Source organism: Epinephelus fuscoguttatus, linkage group LG9 (assembly GCF_011397635.1).
Source record: "Epinephelus fuscoguttatus linkage group LG9, E.fuscoguttatus.final_Chr_v1".
Lineage (NCBI taxonomy): Eukaryota > Metazoa > Chordata > Actinopteri > Perciformes > Serranidae > Epinephelus > Epinephelus fuscoguttatus.
The window spans coordinates 27,056,081-27,072,700 of record NC_064760.1 but is presented as its reverse complement, the minus strand read 5'-3'; the positions used below and the strand labels follow the sequence as shown (position 1 = coordinate 27,072,700).

The window sequence follows — 16,620 nt, the reverse complement described above, 5'->3', positions numbered from 1 at the left end:
TTATCATTTTGTGTCCCTTCATAGTCATTTTGTGTCTTATTTTATTTTGGTTAATTTGTGTCTCTAATGTAATGTAATTTTTGGTTGTTTTGCCCCATTTTGTAGTTGTCCCTTCAAAGTCATTTTGTGTCTTATTTGGTCATTTCATGTCTCCTTGTAGTCATCTTGTAGTTCTTTGAGGTAATTTTGTTTTGTTTGGTTTTTTTTAAATGATCATTATTTTGTGTCTTTTTTGGTCATTCTGTGTTTCCTTGGTTTTTGTTTTTTTTTTTTTTTTTAGCTAATTTAGAATCTTTTTTGGTTTTGAGTCCCCTCATAGTCAATTGGTGGCTCTTCAATGTGATTTTTTTTTTTTTCACATAATAACTTTTTGTCTTTTTTGATCATTCTGTCTCTGTCATTTGGTCGCTCTTTGACATAATTGTTTTTAGATCACTTTGAGTCTTTTTTGGTCGTTTTGTGACTCTTTGTGGTTGTTTTGCTCCTTTTTGTAACCAAGTTGTATCCCTTCATGGTCATTTTATGTCTTTTTTGGTCGTTTTGTGTCTCCTTGTCGTCATCTTGTAGCCTTTTGGGGTAGTTTTGTTTGTTTCTTCGTTTGTGTCTTTATTTTGTGTGTGTACTTTATTGGTATGTCTTTTTGGTCATTTTGTGGCCTCCTCCACAGGCTGGAGTCAAGCCCGGGCCACAGCGGCAACAGCCTTGTACATGGAGCGCCTGCTCTACCACTAAGCCACCGACGCCCCTTGTTTTGCTCCTTTTGTAGCTAATTTATGTCCCTTCATAGTGATTTTGTGTTGCTTTTGGTCATTTTGTCCCTTTGTAGCCCTTTTAGATACTTTTTTGTGTTTTTGTTTTTTTGGTCATTTTATGTCTATTTTGTGGGTCTTTGGAGGCTTTTTGTTGTAATTTCATGGGGTTTTGCTGTGGTTTTGTGCCTATTTTTTGTTGCTTTACCCCGTTTTATAGTTATTTTGTGTCTTAGATTGGTCATTTTGTGTCTCTTTGATGTCGTTTTTAATGTAAATTTGTGTGTCCTTTTGGTTGTTTCCGCCCTCATTTGTAGTTATTTTGTGTCCCTTCATAGTAATTTTGTGTCTTTTTTGGTTGTTTTCTGTCTCTTCGCAGTTCTTTTGCATCTCTTTGTTGTCTTTTTGAGTCTCTTCCTGGTTAGTAAGTGTTAGTTCAAGTGACAATTTGCAGCCGACACTTTGGGCCCCTGGGCCTGTGCCTGGTATGCCCTTTCAATCATCCACCCTTGGACACACCTGTAATAAAATGAAACATAATAGTCAAAAATATATACATAACAGTAAATTAAAGTACCATAATTCCTGCACATTTACAGCAACCCTGATAATCACCATGTTGATTATTCTGTCAGAATTGATCATAAGCAGTTTTTGTGTGTCTGTTTCCATCTAGTGGTGACTGGTGAAAGGGACTAATGCCACAAACTGTGCCTAAAGTAATGACGAAGCAACTTCAGTCTTTATTTCGTATAGCTGTGGCTGCAAAACATTAAGTTATTTTTTTTTACAACTGATGTCATTTGTACCAATAATGCCTACTTAAATGAATTACATCGACTCCCATAAGAGACAGCAGAGCAGAATAAGAGCTACTTACACTATAACAGGGTATAAAAAAGAACATCGTCTGTCAGTGCCATGTGATAAAAATCAAATACAAAAGTGCAAAGAGAACATATTCATTTCCGACGTCTAACCCTATCATCTCACTTCACAAAATAAACTGTTGCGCTTCCGTTACAAAAAAGAAAGAGTCACGTTATAGTTACTGCAACCTTTGATTTGAGGCCATGCCAAGTGAAAGATGCAGCTTACATACTGTACATGGAAACACTCTGGTCATCATTAACACCCTAACACAAAGATTACTTACATTTAGTTGTTATTCTCAGCATTCATGTTTCCTGACAAACCAGCAGGTATTGTGACGGTATTGTTCATAGTAGCAGTCATGTCTAGCAATAAAAACATCATGCACAGAGAGGAAAAAGTTGAAAGGATGGTGGTCTTTAGCTAGATGTGATAGTTTCCATTTCATTGTGATTATGGCACACATTTTTTTTTGGTCCATAGGGTTATGAATGCTTCTTTTCTCTGTGTAGCCGCTTGCCATCCTCTACAGGGATCTTTACAGGAAGTAGTCTGGCGTACGCCGCGTCACATGGGGCTCCCCTCTGCGTGGTGCAGGGTCGAACTGTAGGCTAAAGAAAACAACGAGCAAAGCGCCTCGTCAACTCACATTTTTAGATTTATCATCAATGATTCATTAAGAAAGTGCCAAAAGTCCCTCTTAAAAAAAAAAAAAAACAGACACATTTATGTCACAAAAATGTACTTACAAGGAGTATTTCAATGTGTCATCAAGTTCCATGATTGCTGCCTGGTTTCCACAACGATAACAATAGTTTGGCGCACTGAAGATCGTCACTACGTTGCGGTCGTGGCACCAATTATAACCCTAGATCAAGAGATTACTTGCATGTTACCTATTTGAAATTCATAACAAGTATTGCCAAGCTACATCTGCAGTGTCTCAAATTTAAACAAAATGGAATTACTTTCAGCAGATAAACAAAAGTTTAAGTACCTCCATCACCAGCTGGTGGGCTCTTGAAACCAAAGTTAGGCCGTTTGCGTGGTTGAAGGTCTCAGAAATGTCCTGCCCGAAGGTGTAACCAGCACCACGGGGTGAGATGCCCCAGCCACCACGGTCATCTGGGTCTGACCATAACAAGTCACACATTGGACCCTGAAACACGGAGGAAATATTAGTGTTGTTCAGTCCATTGTACATGCAAACACAAAATCTATCTAATGTGTATACGTTTAAGACTTTTATGAGGGCTACTACTAAGAAATATCACAATTATTAATTAATAAGTCACTGCTTAATCTTTAAATTGTCTGAAAATTGTGACAAATAAACCCAGAAAAACATACAAATAATTAAATGATTATTAAAACTGTTGCTGATTAATTTTCTCAGGGAGACTACAGGTGTTTGAGATATACATTTGGTGCTTTATTACATTTTCAAGACAATTTCAATTTAAGACCAATTTTTAGACAAATACTCCTTTTTTTATATTCAAATCAGCAGAAAAATTAAACATCAAGCTTAGCTTGATAGATAGATGTAATAAATCTAGCCATAACTTTTTTCCACATGGCATTGTAGCCATTTCTCTGTACAGGTAAATACAACAAGTACAACATGCGCAGGGTTATTATAAAATAAGCATTTCCTAACAGGTAAGGGGTATTAGGCTTATTAATAGATAGTGTGTCAAGTGTTCATTCTGATACAGGAGAACTTGACTAATTTGGCAAAAATAAATCCATTGAATATAATAAAATCTTTATGTTGAAATTAAGACCCCAGTAATTAAATTATAAGTCCACTTAATGACTTTTAAGGCCTAATACTGAAATGGAATTTAGGACATTTTAAAGCCTGTTCATACCCTGTTTCTGTGGCTATACATTTCAGCTCTGAATTTAATAACAAAATCTGATGAACATGCATGTGTATCAGATTATGATGTAAAAATCATACAAGCATCATTGCAGCCGTAGGCACCATCATCCTCCTTAATGTAAATGTTGTAGCATGGATATGTTATAACAATAAATTACAGAATAATCCATAATGTAAAAGGGCCTTCAAGAAAAGTTTGTCAAATGTGTAGAATTTACATGGACTGAGTTTACCTCATGAGGAACCTCCTGCAAGCGATCCAGCGCTCTGATGTGTTCCAGTGTGTCTATTGAAGGGGACAGTCCTCCATGGAGGCAGAAAATCTTACAGAGGAAAGAGAAAATAGATGATGAGTCCCTGTATCTGTGCTTTGTGTCACATCCTACATCTGAATACACAGCCTTACCTGGTTATCTACCAGCGCAGTGAGGGGCAGATAGTCAAACAGATCTGTGAAGTACTTCCAAACATTGGCATTTCCATATTTCCTTAAGCACTCGTCATAGAAGCCATACACTTGTGTGATCTGTCTGCTCTCGTGGTTCCCTCGGAGGATCGTGATTCGCTCACGGAACCTTACCTGCAAAGAAAAATGTGTGTATGAGCAAAATGCAAGAATAATCTGCCATAAACACGATCCTTGTCTTAACTCCAAATGCATATCCAAGTTGTGGCCGCCTTGTTTCTAATATATATATGTCATAGTGTCACAGGCAAAGTGTCTTTTTGCTGACCTTAAGAGAAACCAGGAGAGTAACTGTCTCCACAGAATAGTAGCCTCTGTCCACATAGTCTCCCATGAAGAGGTAGTTAGTGTCTGGAGACTTCCCCCCGATCTTAAACAGCTCCATTAGGTCATGAAACTGACCATGGACATCTCCGCAGACTGTCACCGGACATCTCACCTCCTGCACATTGGACTCCTTTGTCAGGATCTCCTTGGCCTTAAATGGAGGACCAGGAAAAGAGAGGATGATGCTGGTTAACAGGTAACAGAGCATGGTGCACAATGGTCATGTGTTTCACACAAATCTTGTTAATATCCTGACACACTGACTAATCATTATTTTTCAGATTGTGAAGGACACATCAGATAATTATAGTTTGCTGTAGTATTGCCAGTGCACTCCAGTGAGGAAGAGGTACCAGGAGTGGGCGTAGCTAGGGAAAACATATTTGCAGGCATCCTCCTCCATCTTCTTGGCGAGTTGCTTCCCTTAGCAATGTACTGCATGCAGCTGCAGCCAAATGGTGTGCTCCACAGCAAGGCCACATGCATTAGCTGACGTTAGTCCAAGCAATACTTCCTCCAAGCCCAAAGATTCAGGAGATGTCACAGCTAACGGTCCGCTAACACGGCACAAAGCTACTGACAGGTATTAATAGCTCGCCTGCCTTGCTGCGCAAACCTTACCTTTTCACACAGGACTTTGACCTGATTCTCACTCAGCTGTTTGCACTCGTTCAGTTGTTCAATCCATCCGTCCAACTCCTTGGTGAATGACTTGTCGTCCATGCCTGGTTTGCCGTCAGCTAGCGAGCCGACCAGCTTTGAAATCTCTCAGGAAAACCTCTCACGTTTTGATGTCCCGGCTATGCTACGTCCTAGCAAGCTCCCTGGTCATTCGCAGCTCGTGTGTGTATGTGCGAGCGCGCGCGTGTGAGTGTGTGCTCCGCGAAAACGAATGCGTCAACTGCCCTGCGTCCCTGCAGTTTGGTGGGGACCAAAGTGTTCAGCTCACATGATACAGAAATAATGCTCCTCTCCGTGTTAAACTACTATTCTCACACTGTCAGCTATTAGTATTGTAAATACTGTAAGACTAGCTGAGAGAAATGAAGACCCAACCCTGCCAACTCTGGTCCACAGCGAGGCTGAGCAACAAATCATATTTACGTCATCGCATCCCTGGTGAGCCCCTCCAGCCGGATCTTAACACACCTCTCATTTATCTGTCCTAACGAGTTAAACATATTTGGTTTGTCTTTATTTTCTTACTTTATGCTTGCTGCTTTTGAGTATTTTGTGTGTCGGTTATTTAAAAAGTGAAATTGCCGGTTGATCTGCCTTCTGCTGGAGGGAAGCACGAAAGTCAGGACCAACGGTTCAACAGCGTCATTAAAACTACATCATATTCACAGGTTAGCTAGCTACCACCTGAAATATTATTACGGTTTTATTAACCGTAGCTCGCTTAATAAATAATAGAGGTGTAATTTCTGATACAATTTTGTTTAGTCTATTTACAATTTGTGACAGGTGGTTGGCTGCAGTTTCAGTTCTCATGGAAAACCATGAGCTTAGCTGTGAAGTCAGAGCTAGTAAGCTAGGTAGCTAATTAGCTACGTAATTTAAGGACTGTTCACTACTTATCAGAGGAGGTGTAACTTTTTTTTTTATTGTTTTTTTTGATTCACCGGAAACTACAAGTATTTTTCCTTAAGCATCCCTGAGTGACGGGCAGAAAATGGATGACCCTTCTTCTAGCTTACCATAAATTATTGTATATTTTTAAATGTACCCTTATGGTGACACTTCTGTCCGTTTTGACGGTCACTATGTCAGATTACACGATTGTGGAGTCATAAAATCATGCCGTGACTTGGCCAACGGACGTGACAAACTTCACGATGGTCCACACCAATCATTCCCCGTCGTCTTTCACGACGTGTGTGATGTCATAACGTTATTCTTGTGCTATTTTTATTACTATTACTATTATTTCAGTCACTGTGTCTGTTCATGTGCCAGCCGAAATGTTGTTGTAGTAATGCAAAAAGTGCCATAAGATGGGTGGAGCTACATTTGAAGTGCAGCATGCAAACTATGCAAATCGCTGAATCCTCCACACCCAAGTTTCTGCAAATGCTTCACAATAAAAACCTTTTTAGAAAATGAAGGGATCCTCTCAACTGAAGTTGAACGGGTCTTTTAATTTGAAACCAATACAGAAAGTGTTGAGTTTGAAATGACTGCGAGATGCATTAACTTTATCAAGGCAAATGGCCTGTTTATGATGTAGTCTGTTTCAAATGTGGTAAGTAAAAGCCACTATTTTTTCATTGTATTACTTTATGTCTGTCTCCATTATAAAGAAGTGACATTGTTTGCTAGCTTGTTGCTAATGGCAGTACTCACTAGGTTGCTAAAGTGCCTCTGCTGTTTGACACCATAATTTTTCCCTTTTTACTCTGTGTGGTAACATCCCTACAGGAAATATCTAAAAGGCTGGGCTGTTGTCGTACAGTTGTCTATACCAGCAGACCGCTCTGTGTTCCTATTGGTCAAAGTGACAGCTGTGACAGCAGCAGTTGTGAACGACAAAAAGAAAATCAAACATGCTAGACTTGTTGGAACATCGTGGTCGTGAGGCGTCCCAGACGTGGCATCGGTCATCGTCTACTGTGACACACTACACAAGATGAAACAATGGATTATCGCGTACGACACTCGTTGTCGTTTACTATCCGAGCCAACACCACACAACGCTGTGTCGGGCTATAATTGGCCTGATATGGTGTAGTGTGTACCTGGCATTAGATGTCTAAAAGTTAAAAGTTGAGGACGAAATCCTGGCATTAAAAAAAAGCCTCTGTCTCTCACTTTCATCGTGTATGCTGGTCAGTTGGTGCAAAGGTTTTATTTTTGGCCAAATTTTTAATTAGATTTTAATTTTCTTTTAAGGAGACATAGAATCAAGGTGATGAGATGTCACTAAGCTCAGATGCAGTTATGTTTTGTTTGTTTTTTTTCTTATGATGAAGGCATTTGTCACACATGATGTGTCCAAATTCCATCAGACATTTGAAAATCCATTCATAGTTTCTGTTTTTACAGTTTGTGGCTGTGATAAATGGTGCAATTTTGGCAGATTTGTAAAAAAAAAAAAAAAAACATGCCTTCCAAATCCACTTGTGGGGGGTAAAATAAATACAAAATACACCCATTTAAAAATGCCCCTCTCACAGGTAATAGGAGCACTGCAGCTAAAACAATAAGAGTATAACATCACGAGTGGTTGTAGGACGTTGCATGCTGTTAAATTTTTTACTTAAAATCAAAATATTTTCACAATACATGTTACTTTTTATGAGAAAGGGTTTTGATTCGTACTTAATGTTTTCAGGTGAAATGGGACCAATATATGGCTAAAGTGGGACGTTTTTCTATCTATTCTAACCAACATGTTTCAGGTTACCATGTGCCATAAAAAATGACTTATGCTACTGTGTGTCACCCTGTCATATTACGGACATTTTTTTCTATTGTTACATAGAAATATTAAGATTTAAGATATTAAGATGATGATGTGAGTCCATGTCAGCCACAACAGTCCAGAATTAGCCATACTTCTTACACACACACACACACACACACACACACACACACACACACACACACACACACAAGCACACCCATTGTAGACAACATGGCACCAAGGAGACAGGGAGCTGAAGAATTGCATGACAGAAAATTCTGACAGTCTTTTTCAATGAATGGCCACAGGTTACATTAAAGAGTTAATAAATTGATGACTGAAGTGATAAACAGATTTAAGCATATAAAAAGCAAACAAACATGATTGCCTCATGTTACCTTACTTACTGTCCCATTGTACCTGAACATGTCATTGCAGCAAGACAGGGGTTCTTGATTTGTTTGAAGGTCTAAATCATTTTTACCTAGCGACACATTGTTGCTATAGATATATAGCAGAGAATCATAACAAGTTCTAAAAGTAACGCTCAAGGTAGTTTTCAGGGTTTTAAGTGGTTTTCTTTGTAATCTACCAAAAAGTGTCAAAAATGACCTGACTTCACCCCAGCTAACTTAATATACTTGATTACTTTTTTATTACTGTTATAGCAAATGTTTTAAACTCAGCAATAAACCTGAAAAATGGCCATAAATCAAAAGATGGCATTGCCGTATGGTGTAAAGATGCAAAGCAGCAGAATGAATGTTCTACATTTAAGCTGTTTACAGAGTAGAACATGTTCAGATGCAACCACTTTGTGATCACAAACACTTGGATCAGTAACTGTAATCTAACTGGGTATTTTCTCTCATTTTCTCTTTTATTAAAATTATTTAAATTGTGTGAACACTGATGCAAAAATGGTTGATATCTTGTAACCAGTCTAAGTAGTTATTTAAACTTACAAAATTCAGCACTTGTTGAAAACATTTTTTGGATGTCCATTATTATCTCCACAAACATACAATACAAAAACAGACACGTGCCAGTATTCAGACAATTTGATGACTTATCTCAGTGGAAAACATGAGGTAGGCTACCTGAGTCTGTGGCGCACAGGCATCTATTTAAGAGTCAGTGGCGAGGCAAATCAAGTCACACTTAAGATTCAAATTCTGTAAAGTATCAAATAAAACACAAACGACAAAACAAAATTGTTTAATTACTGTAATAAAGCTTTATACATGCTTTCATGTCACATTTCCATTATTAAGCTGATGCATAACTGCATAGTCTTAATAAGACCAAGTCAAAATACAGGCCTTAAGTGACAAAGTGGGCAATATGAAGAAAATTGAATGTCATGATATTTTGACAAAATACCTGGATATCGATATTGTGACAATATAGTAGGGTTCACGCTTTCAAAAAAAAAAAAAAATCATTACACAATGAGATTTTTGGAAAATAATCTTCAGTAATGTGGATATAATGGCTAAGTAGGTAAAGGCAAATAATTGAACAGCTAGAATAGTCTAACAAATACAGAAAATTAGTTAATTTTACTGCAATTCAGCATTTAAAACCAGGAAAGACAACACGTACGATATGATATTCAAAAGCTAAGATGATTTTTGTCTTATATCACGACATCAATATGATATCATGTATTGCCCAGCCCTAGTGACATGTTTTCAGTATTGGCAACCAAAAGCTATTTACTGGCTGTCAGCCTGGCAACCTCTTTTGAAAATTAGTGTTGAGCCCTGTTTCTATAGGTCAGAATAAACAACCAGTAGGCTGTATGCTATGATATATGAGCTTAAAAATCATATGTAACATTTCTTTTCACTTGAGTGGATGAATTTAGAAAGAAATTAAAACATATTTAGAAATGTGTGGTTGTTCATTAGAAAGCCTTTCCCCCTCCTATCAGAATGCGCCACACAGAAAAGACTACATTACCCACAACGAGACAGCTTCCTCTCAAGTGCACATGCGCAGTCAGTTGTTCTACTCTAGACAGCTGTAGGAGAAAATGGCAGCACTCATGCTAGGACAGCAGGTAAGACATTCAATGATTTTGGTGCTTTTAATCATTTTATGATAGGGTTGACGGAATTATATGTACCTCAAAAACATATTTTAACATTGTTCTCCATCTGGAGACCAGGATATAACGCTAAATGTCCAGCAAATGCACACGAGGCGTTGCACTTGAATGACTGCTAACATGTTAGCCTACCAGCTAGCTGTCTTCAACGTAAATGGTACAACGCGTGCCAAAAGTTATTAAGCTCAAGTTTTGGTTTCTCTGTGATGACATTGTGCAATTTTTCTATCCTAGGTCCGCCAGCTCAGCACGTCTGTGGCCAGACCTGCGGCGAAACTGATTAAGGTGAATAACGTGACACTGCATGGAGCATTACCGCTCATCTAGTAGGAATAGTGTTAGCAGTTTGTTTAATCTGTGTTTATATCCTTACAGCCTCCCATCCAGGTCTATGGAGTGGAGGGCCGCTATGCCACTGCTCTGTTCTCAGCTGCTAGCAAGCAGAACAAACTGGACCAAGTGGAGCAGGAGCTTGGAAAATTATCTGTAAGTCAAAAATTGTAACCCCTAATTGCAGTATAATTATGTAAAGGTCAGTGGATGATACAAGTAGTGTTTCTCCCCCTATGAAAATATTATTGTTGGTAATTCATTTACACTGTTAAAATAAAAAATGTTAATAAATATGTGGTATATCTGAGGAATAAATCATTTGATAAGAATCTGATCGTTGTCAAAATTTTGCAAATTTCCATGCTGTTTCAACACAGCCGACCTTTCTTCCACTACATACATTCAGTTGCCTTTTGCTGTGTGCCATCTTGTTCTGCAGGCCATGATCAAGGATCCCAAAATGTCCAGTATTGTCATGAATCCTCACATAAAGCGCAGCCTCAAGCAGAAGACTTTCCATGATGCTCTTGCAAAGGCCAAGGTTTCACCCATCATTGTCAACCTCATCAGTGAGTGAACACTGATTGCTGCTGTGCATTTTAGCATGGCATTAGGAGTCCACCAGCTCACAGCAGATAGGATACAAATACTTAATTTTTGTACTACAAAGAAGTCCAATTAAAGAACATGTTGTATACTTTGCTACTTTTTATTTCACATTTTTCCGTTTTATTTATTCTTAGAGGTACACTTGGACATGCGATATCTTTAAATTCCCTCAAACTTTAAATACAGTAACTTGGGTTTTCTCACCTGGAACACACATATATTTGTCATGGTTGTTGCCAAATTGATATGTAATACAGGCTTGGGTAAAATGATATAGACAAACCCTTTTCTCTTGGTGTTGTGTTTTCTGAAGTTACATGGTTTAAAAAACAGTTTGTACTGTCTCATTAAGAAACAAATTTTTATTTAGATTTTTTTTTTTTTTTTATCTTGACTGTCTTTTTTAAGTCAACAGCAGCTCCTATTGTCTTCATTGTCTTTCTAATGTGTTTCTCCCTGTGACCTCCGTAGAGGTCAAAGACTTTGTGACTACACTAGCACCATACATATCATATATATTCAAGTCATTCTGCAGACTTTCAATCTGTGGAAGGATTTTCTTGTTTGTTAATTTTGTTTGTTTTGTTTTGGAACATTTGTCGTCACAAATATGAAATGTGGAAATTAAGCGAGAGAACTGTATTTGTGTGGAAAAAGTGCTAAAACACAAATGATATAGATATAATGGCTTTTCAGTAGGCCACTTGTAAGCTCCATAATGTGTTTCCCACACTAGCATCAGTCCACAAGCCCTATGGTTCAGTCCTCAAAGGACTGCTACATTGATATTGATCATGGTTTAAATCAACCTTTGAGCATAACAGGAATAACGCTGCAGGAACAGTTGGATGAAATCAGAAACAATGTATTTCTGAACTGATGTGATACAATATAAGTGATGTTTACTCATTTTGTGAGTTGGTAATGCCGAGAAACAAAGGTAATGAGTCTCGCTTACCTGTATCCTGCTTTTTGTTTTGCAGATGTTTTGGCTGACAATGGTCGTCTTCCTCTAACTGGTGACGTTATCACTGCCTTCGGGAAGATGATGAGTGCGCAACGTGGAGAGGTCGTCTGCTCCGTCACCACTGCTCAGGTATAAAATAGGTGGACATACGTTATACAGTGGAAACTGCTTATGTGAAGCAAAAAGCTGCAGACAGAATCATTCCCATGCAAATGCTGTTTAAACAATTCACTTCAAATACTAAGTAGTCTGTTTCATTAGGTGCAATAACATGGACCCAGATATTCCACTAATAATCAGAATAATAGCCCAATCAGAATAATAGCCCAATCAGAAAAATGCCTTATATAACCATCTCAGTCGGAAGACACTGGCCTGATAGTAAGAAATTTTCAATCAGGTTAATCCGTTCAATGGGAAAATAGTAGCACCTAATACAGATGTAAACTCTTGATCTGATTGTTTCTCTCTGGTTAGAATAAACTCCTACTGCGCATGTTTGCAAATTTTGGGGGTAACATAAGGCAATGTAACTGGTCCATGCGCTGCACATGTGCCTCCCTTTGCGCATTTTAACAGAGAATTCTTAATAAATTTTTCAAAATATTTAATGCACTGCTAGTGCTATGTTCATATATGAGTGCTTTGATTTATAAAAGTATTCTTTGATTTTGAAACAGTAGCCTTACATAACATTGGTGCATGTTGCAGCGTGAAGTCACTGGACATGATCCCCTTTTGTAGTGTGCATATGAGACATTTAAGGAACATCAATAAATTCTAACATCTACCAATATTGTGCATGTGAGGTGTTTAGGGAACATTTGTCATTTGTACCTATAGAATGCAGCCTTGGTTAGACCTACATTACTTACTACTAAACTACATTAACGGGGAACCACTTCTGCTCCTGCACATTATGTATTAAATAAAATGAATTCTCTCTATAAGGTTTGAAAAAAAACTTCCCCTGCTGTTATATTTTCAGCAGATTAGACACTTCACAGCAGGTGGAACCACTTATATATATGTTTTGATTAAATGCTTTAGGGCATGTACATGCACATCTTGACAGATAACTTAATTTAGGGTCCATGTAAAGAGCTCAGCCGCATCTCTAATATGAATTACTTCAATCAGATTAAAGAAATATTGTCCACGTATCCAGAGGCAGTTTTCATGTTCGGTCTTTTCATAAATTACAACAGGGATTTATTTTTATTTTTATTTTTTTACTTTGACCATGATACTTTGCCTCGTGGTAACCCGTCTGCTTCCAGCTAGTTTCATTAATTCATACTTAAGCAATAAATATAAAAATGTCAAGTAGATGATAATCTGCATGAGAAAAACTTTTAAATTGTTATAATCATTATCTTACAGCGATCAGTTTGACACGGACAGGCTCGTTCACTGTAAGATGTTTCCACTGCATATATGTTACGGCACATTCTTGTTGCATCTCCTACACTTAACCTGGCCACCTCAAATACAATCAATACAAACAATCCCTTTTGTGTATTTTTACCTTAGATATTTTGCACAATTAACCAATCAATATTTATCCATTTTAGCCTTTGGATGAAGCTAATCTTGCTGACCTGAAAGTAGCTCTCAAGGGCTTTCTTCAGAAGGGTGAAAGCATCAAGCTGGAAACAAAGGTATGGTATTAATGCATGATCCCAGAAACATACAAATGAACGTCTTGCAGGTGGTGAAAAGTATTTTCAACTGATGTCTCCTCTTCCCAGTCGGACCCTTCAATCCTGGGTGGCATGATCGTCAGTATCGGAGACAAATACGTGGACATGTCCACCAAAACAAAGATTCAGAAGCTGACCAAGCTCATCAGGGAAACTTAAGTCCTGTGGACTTAATTTTGCAGAAGATCGGAGACGACCATCGGGGGAAACGCTGATAAATGTATATTGCTATCTGTCCTAGCACTGCAGTTGCTCCAGAAACCCCGTGTCTTTACTTAAGTTCTTATGGATGTTAATAAAACCTACAAAAAATGGAGTATGACCTTTTGTCATCATTGTTGTTGTCACTGTGGCACCTGCATGCTCATATTTCCTGTCAATGACCAGTAATAATGATATTGATACATGGTTCAGTTTGTAATTGGAAATTCTGGCCAATCTATTTATTTGCTGAGGTATCATCAGTGTCAGTTCATTATTTTAATTATGTTGCAATTAGAGTTCCATGGTAATAGCGCTCGGATCTTAATGTGTGCGCTATTCAGATTCGCCTTTGTTTAATTTGGCAGAACCACAGATGATCTACGTTTCCTGGAAGCCTTTGTGCGCATGCGTGGTCAGCGCATCCTGTTTTATTAATTTTTTTTTCCAGGCGAAAATGGCTGCCACTCTCATCTAAACCTCTGCTTAAAGGATTAAATGAGCATGAAATAGGCAACCGAAATCGCAGTCCCGCTCCAAAACAACACTGCCGGACGCCAGGGCGCAGTTTGTGCAGCGTCTTCTCAAAGATGTTGTTGCTGCCAGAGAAGGAAAATGTATGCGATCCGAAATTAACCCTTTCCATCTAACATCCACCAACAAATAAGGTACGAACTGTTTATTTCTACGTTCTTAAAATAGTTAAGCATTTCGTAGGGAAACCAACATTTATTTTTGTGCATGCATATTTTTTGTTGCAAACTCCAACTGCAGTTTACCTGGCTTTGTCTTGACATCACTTGTGTTTTGTGTTGCAACGCTAAAAGGCCTGTTGGCTCCACCAAAAGTAAGCTACTAAAAATGCTTCTGTGGGTTGTGTTAGTCTGGGTGCACGTGTGCATGTGTAGGTTTTCCACCTAATGTTTATATTTCTCTGCACTCCAACAGAAAATGATGCATCAAGTGACCAGCAGCAACAGTGACTATTGTATGAGTGGGCTGGCAGAGGACTGTCACCCAGCCAGCCACTTTGATTTATGTAGCACACAGTCCAACAAATTCTATCCCTCTCCGACGGCCCCTGGTTTGCAGCTGTCCCTTGCAGGCCTTGCCCCTTTGCCACAGGGCATGCACAAAGCCATGGTATGTCAAGTGCAAGACACCCAGAACGACTTCCAGCCTCAGACAGTGAGAATCAGGGGCAGTGAGGCTGCAGGGCCTGATGGTTCCAAGAAGAAGAAGGGCATAGTGAAGTCAGGGCGGAGAGGGAGGCCATCAGGGACCACAAAGTCAGCTGGTTACCGTACAAGTACTGGACGTCCACTCGGGACAACCCGAGCAGCTGGGTTCAAAACCAGCCCAGGGAGGCCCCTAGGCACCACCAAAGCAGCAGGATATAAGGTCAGCCCTGGCAGGCCCCCCGGCAGCATCAAGAGCCTAGCTCGGCTCAAGAAGCTGGAGTTTGGTTGCGACAGTGCCAAGAAACTTGACTTTAACAACTGCGGTGGTCCCAAGAAACTGGACTTCACTAGCTGTGATGTTCCACCTTTTCCATACGCCATGATGGAGAAAAGACCCCTGTGTGAGCCCGGTGGCAAGGTGGATGAAACCAGCGAATAGTTCTGTCTAATACTTCAAAAACATTTGAGTGCATGAAAAAGAAGATGCTTCAGAAAACATTTCTCTCAAAAGGAAGGAACTTTTTGCCATTTAGGAATGGCTCTGACTGAGTGTTTGTACAGTGTTTGACATTGTCTTCATCCTCTCATAATAAATGACTGACTTAGAAAGAAGTATGTTACTCCAGTTTGGCAGAGATGCATGCGTATGAACTAATCACACCAGATAGTATAGGCAAAACATGTATTTATCAGTTTGTGGTTCAAACCTCACTAGAGAATGAATCTTTTTTTTCCTCCTCAAGCATTTTGTTCCTGAGTTTCTGCTTTGACATTTCTATGTCCAGGTTCTTGTGACATTTTCTACATTTATAAAAAAAAACAACAACTGCATTTTAGTACAAACAGCCAATCAAATCAGCCTTTTCCTAAGCATAAATACGTGGATGTATAGCTGTCCTTTGTGTGTCGTCCAGTTCAATATGTGTTTTTAATTTTGTGATATTATCCTGCATCATACCTACAACGGGAACACTGCGATACATTTTTTTAATTAGCTCAATCTGGTTAATCTCAGTGCATAATATCCTTTTTCAACACAGTATTTGTTATTTCAGCACTTTGTGAATTTTGATTATGTATTGTAACAGCCTGTTTAGTCCCCCAGACTCACTTGATAAGCACTTCCAGATTTACATGTATGTTATGCTGTTCATTAAGGAAAAAAAAACCAACTTCATGAAACAGAAAAAAATGCTTTGTGGTATATGTAATAAATGCTAATGTGCTGTATGTGAAACCAAAATAAAAGAAATTGTCTTTTCCACTTAAATACAGTATTTCCTGTCAAATGAAAAGCCTGTAATTCCCCCTGTGGACACAAGAGGGCCCGTGTCTCCAGACAATAGTGACCACCTTATAATAATACCTTTATTTACCCCCTCTTTGAATGAAATGACGGCGCACTGATATACATGATGTTACTTTTTGGATGTGATGTCACACAGTGTGATGGCAGAATTGGTTTAAAGGGGTAACAAAGGGATGTGTTTTCATGTAAACGCTAGACAGCTGATCTATCAGGGTGGCTGAATAAGTTAAACCTCGGATCTAAGTAGTGTTTCCAGCGGATCGTTCGCCCAAAATGTTAAAGAAATGAACCGCCCAATGATCTGAACCCACCCTGGTAGTTAAAAACGTGCACACAGAGGTAAGATCCTGTGCTGTCAAGTCCGTCTTTGTTTGATCTTCAAGGACTGGCCCGCTGCAGCGAGCCTATTGTGCGCTCTGAGTTTGTTTATGGATATGAATCAATTTGATCCACAGTGCGAGCACCAAATCCTTATAAGTGTTATGTGAGGGCAAC

General features: G+C 38.8%; 3 protein-coding genes across 3 annotated transcripts; 2 read left to right on the top strand and 1 right to left on the bottom strand.

Moving 5' to 3' along the window:
• Positions 1–1,469: 1,469 nt before the first annotated feature.
• LOC125895058 (serine/threonine-protein phosphatase 2A catalytic subunit alpha isoform-like) lies at positions 1,470–5,437 on the bottom strand. The gene is made up of 7 exons (XM_049586824.1): positions 4,925–5,437; positions 4,245–4,454; positions 3,917–4,090; positions 3,744–3,833; positions 2,620–2,781; positions 2,372–2,490; positions 1,470–2,233 (listed from the first exon to the last, which is right to left on the bottom strand). Exons 1-7 carry the CDS (start codon positions 5,024–5,026, stop codon positions 2,161–2,163), a joined length of 930 nt encoding a protein of 309 aa, XP_049442781.1. The 5' UTR covers positions 5,027–5,437; the 3' UTR covers positions 1,470–2,160.
• A 4,226-nt stretch (positions 5,438–9,663) lies between these two features.
• On the top strand, positions 9,664–13,750 carry atp5po (ATP synthase peripheral stalk subunit OSCP). The gene is made up of 7 exons (XM_049586825.1): positions 9,664–9,774; positions 10,057–10,107; positions 10,198–10,308; positions 10,595–10,724; positions 11,748–11,860; positions 13,306–13,392; positions 13,483–13,750. Exons 1-7 carry the CDS (start codon positions 9,748–9,750, stop codon positions 13,591–13,593), a joined length of 630 nt encoding a protein of 209 aa, XP_049442782.1. The 5' UTR covers positions 9,664–9,747; the 3' UTR covers positions 13,594–13,750.
• Positions 13,751–14,064: 314 nt separating this feature from the next.
• si:ch1073-44g3.1 (uncharacterized protein LOC797133 homolog) lies at positions 14,065–16,086 on the top strand. The gene is made up of 2 exons (XM_049585612.1): positions 14,065–14,303; positions 14,584–16,086. Exon 2 carries the CDS (start codon positions 14,587–14,589, stop codon positions 15,253–15,255), a length of 669 nt encoding a protein of 222 aa, XP_049441569.1. The 5' UTR covers positions 14,065–14,303; positions 14,584–14,586; the 3' UTR covers positions 15,256–16,086.
• The last annotated feature ends 534 nt before the right edge of the window (positions 16,087–16,620 follow it).

Coding starts and splice junctions, on each gene's coding strand:
- LOC125895058 (XM_049586824.1), bottom strand. CDS start 5,026: ATGGACGACAAGTCATTCACCAAGGAGTTGGACGGATGGATTGAACAA. Junction 4,091..4,244: donor CTCTCCTGGTTTCTCTTAAG/GTCAGCAAAAAG, acceptor TTTTCTTTGCAG/GTAAGGTTCCGTGAGCGAAT. Junction 2,491..2,619: donor CCCACCAGCTGGTGATGGAG/GTACTTAAACTT, acceptor CTCTTGATCTAG/GGTTATAATTGGTGCCACGA.
- si:ch1073-44g3.1 (XM_049585612.1), top strand. CDS start 14,587: ATGATGCATCAAGTGACCAGCAGCAACAGTGACTATTGTATGAGTGGG.
- atp5po (XM_049586825.1), top strand. CDS start 9,748: ATGGCAGCACTCATGCTAGGACAGCAG. Junction 9,775..10,056: donor CACTCATGCTAGGACAGCAG/GTAAGACATTCA, acceptor TTTCTATCCTAG/GTCCGCCAGCTCAGCACGTC. Junction 13,393..13,482: donor GCATCAAGCTGGAAACAAAG/GTATGGTATTAA, acceptor TCCTCTTCCCAG/TCGGACCCTTCAATCCTGGG.